This window comes from Sordaria macrospora, chromosome 6 (genome assembly GCF_033870435.1).
Source record: "Sordaria macrospora chromosome 6, complete sequence".
NCBI lineage: Eukaryota > Fungi > Ascomycota > Sordariomycetes > Sordariales > Sordariaceae > Sordaria > Sordaria macrospora.
In genome coordinates this window covers 1,166,963-1,184,465 of record NC_089376.1, presented here as the reverse complement: position 1 = coordinate 1,184,465, position 17,503 = coordinate 1,166,963, and the positions used below count along the sequence as shown (strand labels likewise).

General features: G+C 52.7%; 4 protein-coding genes across 4 annotated transcripts; 1 reads left to right on the top strand and 3 right to left on the bottom strand.

Annotated features, from left to right (window-relative positions):
• Nucleotides 1-1,780: 1,780 nt before the first annotated feature.
• On the top strand, nt 1,781-2,674 carry SMAC4_05682 (uncharacterized protein; the record flags this gene model as incomplete). Its single annotated transcript, XM_003348539.1, has 3 exons — nt 1,781-1,983; nt 2,071-2,208; nt 2,362-2,674. 3 exons carry the CDS (start codon nt 1,781-1,783, stop codon nt 2,672-2,674), a joined length of 654 nt encoding a protein of 217 aa, XP_003348587.1.
• A 213-nt stretch (nt 2,675-2,887) lies between these two features.
• On the bottom strand, nt 2,888-4,634 carry SMAC4_05683 (uncharacterized protein; the record flags this gene model as incomplete). The annotated part of the gene is made up of 2 exons (XM_003348540.1): nt 2,888-3,826; nt 3,903-4,634. 2 exons carry the CDS (start codon nt 4,632-4,634, stop codon nt 2,888-2,890), a joined length of 1,671 nt encoding a protein of 556 aa, XP_003348588.1.
• Nucleotides 4,635-4,905: 271 nt separating this feature from the next.
• Nucleotides 4,906-8,595, bottom strand: SMAC4_05684 (uncharacterized protein). Its single transcript, XM_003348541.2, has 2 exons — nt 5,210-8,595; nt 4,906-5,143 (listed from the first exon to the last, which is right to left on the bottom strand). The coding sequence occupies exons 1-2, from the start codon at nt 7,873-7,875 to the stop codon at nt 5,032-5,034; spliced, it is 2,778 nt and encodes a 925-aa protein (XP_003348589.2). The 5' UTR covers nt 7,876-8,595; the 3' UTR covers nt 4,906-5,031.
• Nucleotides 8,596-11,482: 2,887 nt separating this feature from the next.
• SMAC4_05685 (uncharacterized protein) lies at nt 11,483-14,134 on the bottom strand. Its single transcript, XM_024655766.2, has 3 exons — nt 13,289-14,134; nt 12,897-13,160; nt 11,483-12,833 (listed from the first exon to the last, which is right to left on the bottom strand). Exons 1-3 carry the CDS (start codon nt 13,543-13,545, stop codon nt 11,789-11,791), a joined length of 1,566 nt encoding a protein of 521 aa, XP_024511597.1. The 5' UTR covers nt 13,546-14,134; the 3' UTR covers nt 11,483-11,788.
• Nucleotides 14,135-17,503: the final 3,369 nt, after the last annotated feature.

The following is a 17,503-nucleotide window of genomic DNA, read 5'->3' as shown; positions in this document are numbered from 1 at the left end:
CGTTGTACTCATTTCGTCAAAGCTGATGCGGCAGGTCTTGGGAAAGATGGAGTCGTCGGATACCCAGGCCTGCTCGAGATTGGCACCGGCGACGTAGGACATTTCCAAGGTCCCTAGAAGGCCAAGTCTGGCGGCCCAAAACAGGGACTGTGGCGAGCCTGTCTGGACATCGCGCCTGTACAGCTTCAGGTTGGGGGTATGGTAGAGGCGGCCACACACGCCGGTTAGCGATCATAGGTCATTCAAGTGGTCGAGGTGAGTGTGGGTCGCAAGGATCACCTCCGCAGGTAATTTGTCGATGGTGACCATGGTCCTGCCATAGCCCTCGAGCTGGTAGCTACGAAAGGCGGAAAGAGCGATGATGTGACAGAGGGGCAGATGTGTCAAGTTAGTGGTGAAGGATGGTGTCGGAGACTTGAAAAGGCAACGAAAATGGCCTGATTTTAAACTGTTCAAGGGAGGAGCAAAATGAAAAATAACGAGAGGCCTAAATAGGAGAGAAGTACTGGTGAATTGAAGTGCCATTCACTCGACTGGGCAACCTGGGAAGTAACATGACAGGCGTTGTTCAGGAACAGTAAGGTAAAGAGGCTCAAGATGAAAGAATGAACCTGGAAGGGGTGAGGAGGTCCAAAGATAGGAAATGGGGCAACCACAGAATCCAACTGAGCTCAAACTGAAGGGGAGGCTTCGAAGAGCCTCAGCGGCCAAATTAAAAAGAACAGAGCTCAAAGAAGAGGGGTGGCTTTGCAGTTTGCGATGATTTCATATTATGGAAATTGCCCAATGATAACCATCGTCCGGTACCAGCAACCTAACCTAGCAGACACTCGAGTGTTGAACACATCAAGCAAGGATAAAAGAGGTAAAAAAAGGTCTGTTGCTCTGCTGAAAGGGCCAGATTTCTTCTTGTGTCGGCTGGTTGACAGAAAAACATGATTTTGAGTGCATTATCGAGGAGTGACTAGCACAGGACCTGGTTGAGCCTGCAGTTCTTTCCACAGAGGGCGCGGTTGCAGATGTCAACATTCCTAGGCAGGGATAAGAGTGGAGCTTTTCGTAAGTGTGCCCGCAGCATGATAGCTTTCCCCAAACTAACTGTTTATGGTTTCCCGATCAGCAGGAGCATATGTGTGGTATGCATGGGCGATGAGAACAAGAGGGCAGTGCCACTCCCCCAACATTGCTGCTTCCATGTCCTTGGTAAAAAGATTCTTTCCGCAAAAGCAAGTCATCTGCATAAACGCAGGTACGAACACCGGAAGTTCTGGCTGGGTACAGATAGAGCAATGCTGCAGAGACACGTGAAACTCAGGATGGCACTGCAGGGTCAAAGGTGAGTGTCTGGCAGTCCAGACCCAAGTGGAAAGTCATTAGGTGCTTTTGCCTTTTGACAACTGCAAAACGAGTGGCTTCAACACCTGGGCCGTTCTCAGAACCAAGTGTCTCTATGGCACGTGCAGCTCACCATCCCCAAGCCCGGCGACTTAGTCATGCATTTACCAAGACTCTCTCCAGAACTGCTTGAAGTACCACCACAATGTTGCATGTAGCTGTGTGCATAATGTCGGAGACGGAACTCCCCCATCGGTGGTTCGCAACGCAGTTGCTTGCCGTAAGATCAAAAGCCGAGGCAAAGCCGAGGCCATTCCCTTATAAAACCCCCCATCACTCCCAGAGCGCCTTGTCCTTTCCATCTCTCAGACTCTCAACCTCTCCCTGTCCTATCAAACCATCCCATACAGCCAGTGACTGGCCCTTGTTTCCCAGCCAATCCACTATGAAGGCCTCCTCATTCCTCTCGCTGCTGGCCTTGGCTATCATGACCTTCATGATGCTGGGCACCACCGCCCTCCCCGGTGGCCACCCCCTCGAGAACCGGGGTTTGGAACTTGACGCCAAGAAGAAGCACAGCGCGGCCAACCCGCCAAATACCGGCTGGGTCCTAAAATGGTGCAAATACACGGCGCCCATGATCTTCCAGTGGGACCTTGACACGTTCATCAAGCACCGGGAGCGAAACTTCTATCTCGGGCCTATCGCGTGGGACTGATCATCGGACTGGTGTAGCCATGTGCCGGACTACCCGCTCGGCTTCCCGCTCAAGCCGGCCTGTCAACGCCACGATTTTGCGTACCGGAACTACCAGGCTCAGTACCGCTTTACGCCGCATGCCAGAATGTGGATCGACCAGAACTTCTTGAAGGAGTATGTCCCACCGTCATCGTTTTGACCGCTAACCCCCCAGCCACCCCCCAGGGTTAAACATATCTTGGTGTTGTGAGCAGTCAAGAGCTAACATGTAATTGCGTCTCCTACTAGCATGCAACACCAGTGTGAAAGACACCGTTGTGATTGCAGGGATATTTGGGCGAACTTATACTTTTGGGGAGTCTGGACTTTTTACAAGCACCACAAGCAGTACCGGGAGGATGCTCCTAAGGCCAAGGCCAGATCGGTGGACGCCATTACATCTGAGAAGGCTTCTTCTCAACTGGCGCATGTTTTTGACTGGATGGAACCTGGTGAAGCGAGGGGCGCTGCTAACGAACGCCTTTCTCAAGAAAAGATGAGAGAGCACTACGATCGTGCTCTAGAGCGTGCGAAGAAGTCCCTGGCAGAAGCTGGGGTGAAGACATCTCGTTTGGCTGAGCCGCTTGGAGGTTGCCACTGAACAAGGCAAGAAGCCGTGGGGCGTGCAGATGGATTACCATGTTTGTGGACACTCTCTTTGCCTGGTTATGGATATAGGTGTCAAGACGGAATATCAAGTACTCAAGTCTAGTCCAAGAAACAACTAATCCGATCATTAGCAATTTGACATCTTCTCCACGACCTATTCCAACCCCCCCCCCCCCCCCCCCCCCCCCCCCCCCCCCCTCGTCGCCTACAAGTTTCCAATAGTCCACAAAGTCTGCCCATTATTCCCACTGACAGTTACCCACGGTGCCTCCCTGGAAAACGTCAACAACTGTCCTCTTCCATCCGTCCCCGACGCCCAAAGCGGCCCGTTCCCATCATACATGACAAAGTTACCATCGATCCCAAAGGCAAGGAAACACTGCGCTCCATTGGTGCCACAAGCCGACGAATACCGACTGCTAGCCCACTTAACCGTCCACACCCCGCCCGTGGTATCAATGCCCACCACATTCCCATCACCTTGCACCTGAATATGAAAATCCCTCAGCGAGACCACCCGCGAAGTAGATGCATCAACAGACAAGGTGTTCGGAGCAAAGGACTTGCTATCTGGCAACGGCGGCAGCGGATCCGTCAAGCAAAGCCAGTTGGACGCATTCGTCGCCAGTGCAGTGAACTGACTCTGGATGTTATTCGGCCCCGAACTGCCCATCACGCCAGCAGGGTAGTACACCAGCTGATGGGACGCTGCAAATTCGGCCTGCTGCACGCTTCCACACCCTGCCGCTGACGCAAACGACGATGAAGGGGTAGTAACACCGCTGACACTATTCCCAGTGACAGTGAGACCGCCCAACCAACCGTTCATGACGATGGAAAAACCGACGTTGCCTGTAAACACATTGTTGGTGACGGTTACTTGCCCAAAGTTGGTTTCCGGGTGCGGGTTGCTCCAGACTTGCGAACCCATGCCGATTCCGAGGTTGATGAAGGAGCCTGGCCCGCCGGTGATGGTGTTATCGGAGACGACGACGCCCGAGTAGTTGGCGCCCCAGGTTGGGTCGACCATATTGATGCCCCCGAATTGGAGACCGGAGGAGGAAGAGGAGACAATGGTGTTGCGGAGGATGTGAGAGCCGGGAGACCCGAAGATTACTATGCCGCCGTCTGTTGCGCCTGTGATCTTTTCCCTTTGTCAGTCTTGGATCTTTCCAGTTTTCTTCTCAGAATAGATAGTGGGGGTAGGTAAGGTAACTCACAGTATTATCAGTCACCGTGGTATCTTTACACTCGATACTCAATCCATCCGCCCACAACCCATTCCCTGTGGCCGAATCGACACCCTCATGTCCGCACGGACCAACCTCGTTGAAGGTCACCGTCGCCTGCCGACACGGATTGTTGTCCTGCCCGCTGCCGATGAAGTGCACACAGCTCCAGCTGCGAGTATTCTTGACCACTGTGTGGCTCACCGTCTGGCCTTCCGTGCCGCCGCCCATCTCCAGGAGGGCATCGCCGCCCAAGTAACCAGCGTTGGGCCGGTTGCCATCTACCTGGATGTTCAGCACCTTGATGTTGTTTTGCCAGTTACCGCGGATGGCAGAGGTGACGGTGCTGCCTGGCTGGATGAGGATGGTGGCTCGGGTGGAATCGGTTGGGTAACCTTGGGTGGAGAGTTCCTGGCCGGGAGCTGTGAAGACAACGGGGGCAGTAATGGGGATGGTTACGCCGGGGCAGAGACGGACAATGGTGTTGGCGCCGCCGGAGGAGAAGAGGGCGTTGATTGTGGACTGGGTTCCGGTTGAGAGGCAAGAGAATTGACGGGGGATAATGGTGGTGGTATCCTCAGTGATGATGGTTGGAGAATCGCCATGGGGAATGCAGCAGCCCTTCCCGGCCCTCCAACCTTTCCATGGACCACCAGGTACGGCGTGGACTAGGGAGAGGAAGTTAAGGGCTAGTGGCAATGCCAAAGCCTGGAGAGAAGTCATCATATTGTATGGTCAAACAATGATAGATTGCAAACTGCAATTGAGGGGGTTGATATCGAGCTGGTTTGGATCCGCTGGTATGAGATTGGCGTCCTCAGTTTATATATCTTCATCGAGGGTGATGAGTAAGCTTGACTTACCTCCTCTCCGGTGAGCCGGTCCCCCCGTGGGATCTCGGGGCCAATATTGGGCTGAGTAATCTCAACGCCCACATTGAACACTATCGACAACAATGTTACGCAAGGTCGCTTGGACAACCTCGTAAGGTAAAGGGCCAAAAGTCAATCACCATCAACTTTGTTTTGACAGCTACAAACAGTAAGCGGCAACACCATCAGCTCATTAAATCTGGTGCCTAGAAGGGTTCTCTTCTTCCCCGATTGACTACCCTCACGGATTATTTTCTAGGACTCCAAGGCAATTTATGCAGACATGAAAACAAACAGCCACCCAAAATGCTACGCCAACTGATCGTCAACCGTGACCCCTTCTTGTCCTTTGGTGGTTTTCTTTTCCAACGTCGCATCAGCACAAGATATTGGACGACTGTAGACCACAAGCCAGTGTCTACTTACGGAATGACGACTGTGAGATTGTACGTCTGGCCTGGCTTGATGTCCTTGATGTGAGGTTCAGGAAGGACCTTGTCACCGTTCTTGACTATCACCTCCTTGACATTGCCACGACAAATGTCGACATTGAATGTGGCGCCCCGGAACTCGCGAGTGACCTTCATGGCGTTCCAAGAGCTTGGTAACTGTGGCCGGATGAGTAGACCCTCACTGTCGCCGCGCAAACCACATAGCCCTTCGATGATGCAGCGGTAAACCCAAGAGATGGTACCGGTGTTGAACAACTGACTGGACCGGCCAGCGGTGCGCGGGAACTCCTTCCAGGCGCCGCGATAGTAGTTGGGGATGTAGATGGGCAGCTGACCTCGCTGGATGTAATCGGCTTCGGTAGGACCAGGAAGCATTTGTCGCAAGAGGGTGAAGGCTCTGTCTTGTTGCGCTCCAAGTTCGTACAGACTGTGGATGAAGAAGATGCCAGCGTGGTTGTAAACAGCGGCGTTCTCCGCCGAGCCTATGGCCTTTTGCGTTACACGGCCAACATCCTCGCGCATCTTGGTGAAAGGGGGGCCGAACATCTGGATACCGTACGGTGTGTTGAGATGGGCGTCAATCTGGGGCAACATCTTGTCAATCTGCTCAGGGCTAGCAGCACCACTGAGAATACCCCATGACTGAGGATTCAACCAGATACGGCCTTCCTTGTCCTCCTTGATACCAAAGACCACGTTATCATCAGTAATGCCACGAGCGAACCATTCGCCGTCCCAAAGGTGTTCATTGACCGCAGCATTGCATGCGTCAGCACCCTCGCGGAAGCATTTGGCAAGATCGGTCTCACCTTCGTGATCGCAAACCTTTGCCCAGATATTGAGAGAAAAGGCCGTGGCGAGAGTGAGCCAGCCGGAGACGCCCTTGCCCTTGTAGCCCACCATGTTCATAGGATCACACCAATCACCCTGGGCAATGTAGCTCAGACCACGGTCGTCACGAGACCTGAGCAACCAGTCCATAGCACGGCAGAAGCGTTCGAAGACGGTGAGCTCGTCGCCATTGGCACTCCGCACTTTCTCCCTCAGCAAGCTGTAATCACCAGTCTCGTTCAGGTACGCCTCCAAGGTAACCGGCAACCATACGCAGTGATCGGTGTGAGGTACCTGGTTGATGTATTTAAGCTCGGCACCCTCCACCAGAAGGATGCCGTCGGGCATGGCGCCAGTGGCCTCTTGTTGGGCGATAGCTGTAAGGAAGGCCTTGCGAGATACTTCGGGCTTGATGTAGTTCATACCCATATTGTCTTGGAGGTAGTTGCGCGTCTGAGGATCAGTGGTCAAGCGGTTGACATCACCGTGGTAGTAGACCTGTCGGGGCAGCCAGTTGTTGATGAAGTTGTCGAGGTCCTTATCCGGAGTTTCTACACGGAGACACCCGCGACCACGCGCCATGTAAGCGGCATAGTCAGCCGCAGTGTGTTCGAAGCCCTCCTTGCTCAGATACTTGGATCGCATAGCTCCAATCTCAGCCTCATCGTAGGCGGGGCCAAAGAGGAACCGGTACTCTTGTTCCTCATCCGTGTCGAGGGCAGCCTTGTACTGCACAGCTGCCGTGGGAGTCTCGTACCGCGCATCGCTGCCGTTGAGAGTCCTGTCTTGTAGGGCGCTGGGGTTGTGAAGGCCACCCTCGCCTTCGAAAGCCTGCTGACTGGCCTCCCATGAATCAGGAGGGATCTCGCAGAGGAAATAGGTCTTGTCCTTGAGATACTTGTTCTTGAAGTAGTCCGTGGCCTTCTGGTATGGAGTGACGCAGCTGGCAACAATCCCGTTGAGGTCATAGTTCCACTCGGCCGACTGGTTCATCCACGACATGTAGCCAATGGGGAAGTAAGGGGTTACACTGAGTTTCCGAGAACGGCTTGAAAGGTTCTTGACTTTAATGGTCCAGAGTTCCGCAACATCGTGGGTAGGAAGGCCCATGGTCATCTCAACACGGACTCCCATCGACTCGACGACCCAGGAGACATCAGTCTTGCCGGCAGAGAAAACGAAGCGATCTTGCGGGGCCCGGACAGGTTCGTAGGGAGCAGAGAAGAGCTGGCCGGTCTCCTCGTCCTTGACGTAGACAAAACGGCCGGGATGGTGCGCATAGTAGTTTGGCTCCGGTTGCATGAAGGTCTTGGCCTCGATATTCGGGGCGTAGGCGTACTTTGCGGGTTCGGGCTGCATGAACTGGGCAGTTGCAAAACCACGGCAGGTGATCTGGATCATCATCTTTTGGTTCCATAGGAAGCCAGCGGCCTTGGGCATGGCTGTGGGCGTGGTGAGCTCATAGCGTTCGCCGCCGTGAGTCGGGCGAATCAGTGTTGGTGTTTTCCTGGTCATCTTTAGTTGTGTTGGGGTGGAGTGGATGGTGGTGAAGGTGGAAAGTGAGAGAGAAAAGAAGAAGAGGGGAGGTGATATGACCAGGTGTTGGGACACTTTGTTCTGGGAGGTCCCTGAGGGATCAATGATGGACGAAGGGGGAGGATAACAGTGGAAGGGGATTCTGACTGCAAATCCCGAGCTGAACTCGGGTGACTTTTGTGACTTTTGAAGCCATGGGTGGTGAGATGTCGTCAAGGACAGAAACCTCAAGAGTGACATGTAGCATGGTACCCCAGGCCAAGACATTAGCATGGGAAAACAACCGGAGGAATATCTACTGACCGTTGAGAACCTCCATCAAACTCAATGACAACGGAAACAGTATCCGAGCCCAACCTCGACGTAGTGTAGAGAATCCCGCTTTCGCCAGACCTGGATCCCGAATCGGAACACATTTTGGCCGTCAGCTGACCGATTCAACCGCCTTGACTCCGAGCAGCATTCCCTCTTCTGCCAGTTTTGGTTCTTTGCCATCAGAAAAAAACAGGCACCTTGACGTGATTTGGCAGGGGCGCCATCCGGGAGAATGGACGGGTTGCATAAACGAGTTCACCGCCTGGTGTTGACACTTTCCAGACTCCCACTTGGGCGGGATGTGCGTAGCATTGAACTGTACTTCGATCATGGTTTGGGCCGCTTGGCTTTGATGCCGAGAACTCGAACCTGCTTCCAAAGTGTTTCCAACGGGGTCCCCGGTGTGATTGTTGTTGCTGTGCCTCGATGGCCCGTTGGCGACAACAAAGACGGAACAAGATTTGGGGAGGCCCTCTACCCGGCGGGCTGAATGATGAGACAGGTGAAGATGCCTTTCAACAATGAGGGGATGTCTGCTATCCCGTAGATTCACAGCTCAGCGAGCCTGGGTCGGTTAAATGGTTCACTCCTGCCGTTGATGACATGGTTTGGACTGTGGTGCCTGGACTGAAAGATCGTGACTTCCACTTCTGAATGTCGAAATGAAAAAAGTTGCATACGAATTTTGCGTTGCAGTTGTTTTTACGGCAGGTGTGCCCCGCAGTGCAGCGGTTCATGGCCTGAGTGTCGATGGGTAGGTCTTGCCCCAGTTCAACATAACCCCTGTCTTACTCCACTTCCACCGGCCCAAGTTCCCAACCCCCCCGCGTTCGGCAACCTCACTTCTGTCAGGGGAAGAGCACCCCCACAAGTTCGAGGATCGAAGAGCACCGTGTCTCGTCTGTTTTGAAGCTATTCAGACGGTGAGCAGAGGAAGTGGTCTGAAGTGAGAGAACATGTTACGGGAAAGCAAGAGCTGGATGAGCGCCCTTTTTCCCAGAGACATACGGACTTCGGACGTTGCAAAGCGGTTGGGAAAGAGAGACACCCGGCCCCAACCTTTTCAACGCCATTCCGACATTTGTCGTTGCCGTTTGTAGCAGGAAAAACAAAACCACGTCATATGATTTGAAGAAACTGCCCTGCAGGCTTGGCCAGCCACTGTTCTTTGGGAGGCACAGCTGTGCTTCAGCCCAACCGTGGCAGGCGCAATGGAAGCCTGGCCGAACATTCTGTGTCAGCCAAATTTGTGAGAACAGTCCAGAGGGAAGAACGACAGAACAATGTCTTCCGAGTTTTGCTGTGTTCTCTAAACCTAAGTTTCCGAGTATCGTCACGCCCGTCAATTGAACATGAATCACTGTCAAAGTGTCTGCAAGACATCCGAGCCATCATTTCGTCCTTCATTGCCTTTTGTCTAAGGTACTTCTATCCTCTCAAGCGCTCTTCATCCTTGACATCTCTCAAATTCCATATCGACAACGACATCACGAGGTCGAATGCTGAAGCACAGTCCACCAATGGAACAGACGGCAAATGTGCGAGTTTTGGGCTCGTTGTTGACGTTGTCCCTGTCAATGGAGTCTCTGGGGTTGACCGGGGTTTGGCCGGTCCACAAGGCGTCGATCAAGTCCGCATTTGGCCCCACCTGGCGTCGGATCTCGGGCCGGGTGGGTCTTGCTCCCCGTCACTTCGGGACTTAACCCCGGGCTGGTCCCGGCAGAATCCAATGTGTTGTTCCTGGTCAACTTTGGATCTGCAACGACATGGGTAACAAAATACGATGAACACCCATCCAGACATCTGCCACTGTCTGCCATGCCCGGGCTCATGGTACGTATCTTTTCTCCCTACACCATAGGTCCACTCATTGAAGCTCACTTCCGAAGGGTGGTTCTACTCCTGAGGGCCAACTCCAACGTCTGCTCACTTTCGGCGAATTCAAGAAGCATCTGCAATAGCTAACAGCAGTTGTTGGAGCCCAATGCTCCCGAGTTAGGAAATACAGGAGAGATGTTCGTGCGGATCGAACACGCCGAAACCATATCAACAACGGATACCTTGTCCTAGTTGAAGCCATCGTCAACTGCCGTGATTGCCCAACCTCGCATGGTATAGCTTCAAGAGCGCCACGAACGTCAAGTACAACGTTTCCCGCCAATTGCTACGGCAACCATGCTCCACCACCATCCTGCCCCCGAATGTCGGTCTCCCGCCCGCCTGGTCTGCGGAAGTGTTTCACGAATGGTGGATGCGCCACAGAGTCCCATCATCGTGAGCCTTGGGTTCATGTCACTGTCCCACCCGGGGCCCGTAACCGGACGCAACGCCCCATGGACCGGGCAAATACGAGAGACAAACATCTGCCCAACCTCGACTTTACATACATATCATTGACCTCTTTGCGTTGTTCTGCCAGTCTCGTACTCGTCTACAGTACTAAAACCGGAGCTCTCCACAGTTATGAGACTGGCCTTTCGGGCAGGTATGCATCTTCCGTGAAGGTTAACATTCAGGCAGGCCCAAGGTAATGCTAGTGCATGACATGGACCATTGTTGACCAGAAACATGCGTAGAATCCAGGTGTATGTCTCATCATGTAGCCCAAACGATAATCTTGTCAGCAGCCACTCACCATACCCGCGAGCATGGAATGAAGCGTGATCCGAAGTACACAAAGCACCCAACGTTTGTGGGCAGGCACAACGGTTACACGATCAAAGACACAATTTAACAGAAACCGATCTAGAACATCCCACCCTACATATTTGCTAGCCACTGCATGGCGATATATCGTCACCTCTCCCCGTCTCGCAGTGCACCACCACACCTACCTTGAGTATGATGGGACCCTGGCCGCAGCTGGGAGGTGAAGATGGGTAATTTGAAGCTCGAAGTAGAGCCAAACAACGAGCACGAAGTCAACATAAGATGAACAGACGACGCTCAGTCACTCACTCGCCTATGTTTCAAGTTTGCTATCCTCGTCCCAAGCTCCAGCAAGGTATATAGGGCAGGCTCTTAGCGCAGTGTCCCGTGGGTCGCCGGTATTGTTGGTAAGATTAACTTATCTACATGTCACTTGCTGAAACAAGCGGCCATCCTCCACGAAGCACGGCTCAATGAGTGGTAACCAGTACCAAGCTCAAGCTTCAGTCAGGGCGTATATATGGAAGGTCAAGTAACAAGTTTCTCAACAAGGGCATTACCCTAAAGTCTACTTTGAGACTATAGCTGGGCGGTCATTGATGCTCGCTAAGGCGCCCTCACCTTGAGGCAGCTGGGTCGATTCCTACATATAGCCTCAGTTCTTCATTTGTTGGTAGTTGTAGAAGTCATCCTGCGTTACGCACCAAGTCCATGTTGTTACACTCCGACAGGCAAGTCTTGTCCTTTTAGTCTCTCCCCATCTTTTTGACAAACAGAAAGACCTCAACGGGCAATCTTGAACGTCAGCAATATGCCATTAATTACTCACTGTCCACTTTAGATCATTCATCCACGTTGTCCGAGTGAGCAAGCAATTACTCATCCATCACCGCTTTCTCTTCATTGACATACAATTCTTTCATTGAAACGATGGTACGCTGATGGGTATCATACTAGTAAGACGTTGTCCGCCCACGATTCGCTAACAGCAGAAAATCTCCAGGACAGCTAACCACCTAGCCGGAGAGAGCTCCGGGACTAGAGAGCAAGAAAAGCTGCAAAGAGCGCAAACCCAACATGAACCCAAACTCCCAACGCTATGATGCACAGGATGTACACGTTGTCCGTCGTCCTTGGTTGATTATCAAAGGAGCCCAACGATCCATACCGCAACAGCAATGAAACACACCATAAGCGACTGGCTTTTGTTCAAGTTTCATCCTCAAACAGGCGAAACCCTCTCCATCCTCGCCCCATTGGCCGTCAGATCCTCCATACTAGTCGTATCAAGCTCCATCTCCTGTGCCTTGGCCCTTGCCATAGTCGTCGCCCAACTATTTCCCGATCCACCTCCCGGCCTCCGGCGGTTAGGATCTCCCCTCATCCGTCCAGGCATCCTCCTACTTCCGAGGATAATTCCATCCTCATCCTCATTGTTGCCTCCTTTCTTGTGCCTCCTGCTCACACAGCACATACACCAGTACTTCATACCCTGAAACACCTCGCTCAGTGCCGCGCCAAGCTCCTTGCACGCAGCCCACGACGTGACCACGTAGATGACGGCGTTCCAGAACCCCTGCAGCGGCAAGACGAAGGCGCTAGCGAAGAACAAAGGCTTGGAGATCTCGCCGTGGTGTAAGATGCTGTACACACGGTTTCCGGACGAAGGGATCCAGGTGATGAGCAGCACGGAAAAGAAGAGGATGGCGCACTTGGTGTAAGACCAGACGGCGTTGTGTGCCTCGTGAACCCGGCGACGTTGCGCTTGGGCTTGCATGTTGGCTGCTGTTCCCGAGGGAGGGAGAGCCGGGTTATTGCCGGCTGAGATGTGCACGATGGTTCGCTCGTTGGTAATGGTGTTGGTTGTCGTGCCGGTGATACCCACATCGTGGTGATTTTCGGTGGCAAGGTTGGTGTTGTTGTTGGGCTGCGAGTTGCGCTTGTGGGATGAGGTGTTGTTGTTGTTGTTGTTGTTGTCGGCGGAGATGGTCACGGTTACGGAGCATTGCGCGCGAGCTTTGGCGTCGTCGGCTTGGCGGATCGGGGTATGCGGGAATGAAGCGTCTTTGTTGGCAGTCGACGGAAGGGAGATAATCTCGGTGGTTTGGGTGACTTTGGTGGTCTTGTAGTTGTAGGCTGGAGCAAACATGTCGACGAAGGTGCCGCCTTCGGAGCCTTCGGGGCCGAGCTTGTTCATGATTTGGCGCTTCTTGTAGATATCGCGGCCGGCACGGATGTAGATAAAGGTCGCGATGATAATGCAAAGCCTATTGGAGGGTATGTTAGCTTTGCCATATACTCGGTTGATGGTAAAGAGGAAGCCAGCGTACCAGACGGGCGCATAAAATGTGGCAATACGGTAGACCTCCCACTTCTTGCTCAACCAGCACCAAAGGATCGCGTTGCCGTAAGGTCTCTCGCCGTATTGCCTGACAAAAATGAAGGTGAATCCGGTGATGAACGGAACGCCGTAGCAAAAGAGGAAATACGGGATCTCCATCTTCCTCAGAGCTCTTCCATCGAACTTGTGGTAGAAGGTGAGATACACGTTGATGGCCATTGCTAGGGCCCAGAAAGCATCGCCTTGCATGAAGCTGTTGATGAAGCGGATCTGTTAGAAATATTTTCTCTCTTCGGTTGGGGCCAGGATGAACGTGAGGCGTAGACAACCTCTTTCTTCACCTCCAACGTTGTAGATCGAACCCATGGACAAGATACTCACACCTGAATTAGAAACCCCTGCAGTTGACATCCAAAGGAGTTGGTAGCGTCCGTAAATGACGTCGTCATTAGCGTAGCCACGTTAGTCAACATGTTTCCGAACGTAGCAAAGAACACCATGCGGTTGATAGCGCGCTGGCGAAAAGCTTCCGAGACAGAAAAGCTGATGATGACGAAGAGACCACCGAGAAGCGACAGGATGGAGCAGACGCGCTCAATAACCACGACTGACTCTGTATCCTCCGCGGTGAGGCTCATCTTGGCGGTCCTTGTAGGTAGTCACAGTTGTGGTATTGCCCTGTCAGTCGTTGAATTGTTGATCTCGACTAAATATGTCGATGGTCAGAGGATGTGTCGGGATTGGGGTCGGGATCAGGTACCCGGGGAGGTTAACCTGTCGAACGACAAAAGGCCCGCATGCAAAGTCCGTTCAAATCGTCAATGCTGGATCCGGGACGTGGTTGACTGGTCAACGGGAAGGCACATCAACCACGAGTGAATGGAACAGTCGCGAGGAATTGGAACCCGGGGTAGTGGAGTTTTGGGTGGTCCGTTCGCGGAACCGAACTGATGGGTCGATGGGACGAACCTTTATCTCGTCCCGCATGAGTGTCGAATTACCGTCCGAGATACGAAAAACAAAAGCCGACAGGTTGTTATTCTCAAAACATCGTCAGTAACCCCCTCTTCGACTTCACGATTGACTTAGTCTTGGATGTGTCCACTCATGGCAGGGTAACAGGCGGCTGTCAAGAACAAGCAATCCAAGATCAACGGGGTATTGTGCCGTCAGCCGCCCAAGGGAAAGAGAAAAATAAATAAAGGAGAGAAACCAAAGTTCGGAGGCGACAGGAAAAGCAAGCGAGACATGAGGAGACTGTCCGTTATAGATGAAGATGCAGACAATGTGCGGGATTCTGCGGTGGAACGCTGACGGTAGCAGTGTCCGCGTACCGAGTGTATGATCGTTGGGGGAAGCATCAAAGCAATTTCGTTAGAGGTATGTCAAAGCGTAATTCCTTGGCGCCCACATGGAGACCTGGAGAACCGCGAGCCATGCCATGTTCAAGATAGACAAGCCCTGTGTTCCCTGCCGGGCCCCTTGGTCACACCCTCGGAAAGGTTCCCTCTTGCTGGATTTCTGTGAAGCTATACCCGAAAGAAAGTCGCCGGTCTGACCACCACCCAGCTGCCCAGCTTCTAGAACGCCGCTTGACTGCTTTAGGCTGAGGGTCCGCACGTTTTGAGGTGGGAATAGAGACCGGGACTCGGCAATGCCACTGATTGGAGTGCAGTCGATTGGATTAGGAGATAACTTGATGAAGGAATGGGTTGCGTCTGTGTGTCTGCGCATGACTAACGAATCGCGAACGACTGGAGAACCAAGTCAGACGGCGCTGTATGGATGGCCATCCGCTACCGGTTAAACTTGTTTGTGGTTTCCAATTCCCGATTTGGGGACGCGGAACGGAGATGGCCTCTAGAAACGTATCGCGGACCGGGACTCCTGGGAGACAGCGACAATGACCCGTGGCTACGGTCACGGCGACTGGCTGGACCGGCCGTTGTTCTTTGTGGAGTGGCTCATTGTTTGATCTGGAATTCTGGATATATATCAAATCACTTGGTCTATATCCGTGTTGTTGGGAATTGTGTACAGTACACTACTGTTCACGGTGCGTATTTGCGCGATGCTTTCGGATTCGAATGAATAACTCGGTGAAAAATGGCCCACTGTGTACAATACAGCCCATGAGGCTCGGGTGCATGGTGTTCTGTCATCCGACGGCCTTTCAGATGATGCTAGGAAAGTAACGAGGACGAGAAGGGTGGTGAGCAGTGTTACACGGAAGGCCAGGAGAAGAGACAAAGAATGAAAGTTTCGGGGCGGTATACTCGGCCATGGTTAAAGGAGATGTCGTCGGTCTGCCGTCGTCATTTCTTTTTCCCGCTTGGATCTCCTCGACCTCGAGTTGACGAAGGAAAAGCAACGAGTGATCGATCGTGTTTTGCAGTCGGATGTTTCACCGCCCAGTGTCTGAGTGACAGTGTCGGGTCTGCGCTAGCCAAGCCACAAGATTCGTGACGGCATGTCTGGGCCTGTGTCTGTGTCAGTGCGGCGCCTGCCATCTTTGGGGAGAACAAGCGAGTGTGGTTATGCCACGGAAAGAACTCTCGAAGGTGCCGTCCTGTCTCAGCATCAGCGTTGAGGGTAGGACAAGGACGAATATTATGATGCTGCGCCTCAACAACACTGCACGTTCTTGGTACAACGTAGTCATGGCATAGGTTGGTGTTCATGCTTTCCGATTCGTGGCAGCGAGATGATCTTAAGGCTTCGTTATGATTCTGAGCTCTGTTGTCATGGAACGTTGAGAAACTGCAATCTCCCGTCATTCGGGGCATTTGGACATTTGCGGAGAACAGCGTCCGCGCTAATTTAGAGCGGCCCCGCCACAAGCGCTAGTAAAAGTGGAGCTCACATCCCCCGCACTTTTGTTCGTCTTTGGCTTGAACCCTCGACTTGGCATTTCTTTCATTCTTTTCTTCGCAACTACTGAGCAGACATTTGCCGAGCATCTTCAATCGTCCGTGCTTCACTGGGCTCTGAAGACTCTGGACATCCCTCTTTTCAGCGTGCCATGTTCGTGACCGACGACGCCGCGGCAGTCACTTGCCTAGGCCGTGCAGACACCATGCCAGCTGCCTTCTCTTTCTCTCCGGTCTCGCTAAACCTCCAACCCGGCGTGGACTCCTCCGTTCCGGGCCCGGACTCGGGCTCCAACACCCGGCCATTGTCAACCTTGCTCACTGTCCAGCACAAACAAAGACGAAATAGCAAACAGCTACAAACAACCACAAATATGTTACGCATCTCAATCTACAATCTGCCTCGTCAAATGGCGGCGTCAAACACACTCTCAGCCACACATTTATTGCCATCCTGATTCCAGCGCATACGAAGGGGTTCTCACTTCAAGCCATCATTAGAAATTGATTGTCCCAGAAAATAGGCCCTTTCACAAGCCCCTGGTGATGATCTAGGCACCTTACCCATGTTTGCTCTCGCTAAATCTTCATTACAGGTCTATTACAAAGTCCATAGTATGATGGCCACGGCTTGGACAGCTCAAGCAAGCAAAGGCCCCTTGGGCCTTGCCGTGTGTGCAGTATGCAAGACCTTCTTAAAACCTTGGCCCCCTGAACTCGGGAAAACGGCCATGACACTCTCTTTGTCCCTTCGAAATTCGCTCCTGTCCCCGAAAAGAATTGCACAGAACTCATGAGCATGACCACCATCAACCATAACCACACCAGTTACTCCATCCACCATTGTGTTCATCCGGTCCCTTTCCAAACCGTGGTCACGGAAGTTCCAGCTTATCCTGCCAACCCCCTGCGCGTATCTCGAACCTTTTCGTCCCTGGTCATACGTCTTGGGGATCCGTCTTGATGTTGACGAGTGTCGATTGTTGCCAATGGGTTGTTGACGGCAGGATCCATTAGCCACAGTATGGGAATAGTCCTGTTTTTCACCAGTCGGTCTCGTCGTAGTGCACAGGCCAAAACGAAAGCTTTACCAAGGGGTACGGGCGCGTAAAAGAGACATTGGGGTTGGTGGCACTTGCTCCTGGTTAAATTGCCGCCACTGTTACTGTTATGTGATCTTAATCATTACACTCAATCCTCCCCCCTCGCCTTGGTCCCAGAACTTGGTATCGCAATTTGGCAACCTACTTGGCAGTTTAGGTCGCATTTGGTTGTGGTCGTATGGGGAGAACAGGAAGATAAACTTGACTACCAACAACAACAACCGAAACCACCTCGTTCCTGATAAAAAAGTGGCACCTTTTCAAGCACTTCATGGGCAATCAGCGTAACAAAAGGTGCCAGCTTTATTGTCATGGGCGAGACCACCAAGTATACGCCAGTATCTTTAAGCAAACGGAAATAGGCAAATCATCTACGGCAGGGACGACAGCAATAGCTTTTCATCCAGACTGCTACTACTATCTCACCAATCCACTCACCCAACACCTCATTCAACATTAAACCACATGGTCATGGAAGTTCCACCCTCCCCCCAATCCTCCTTCTCCACCATCTCCCAGCTCATACCTCCGCGTCCCCAGTCCCAACTCATGCGACTTCTTGATTTCCGCCGCGTTACTACCATCGAGCTCGTTCCCATGCGGCTTCGGGTTATTTTCCAACT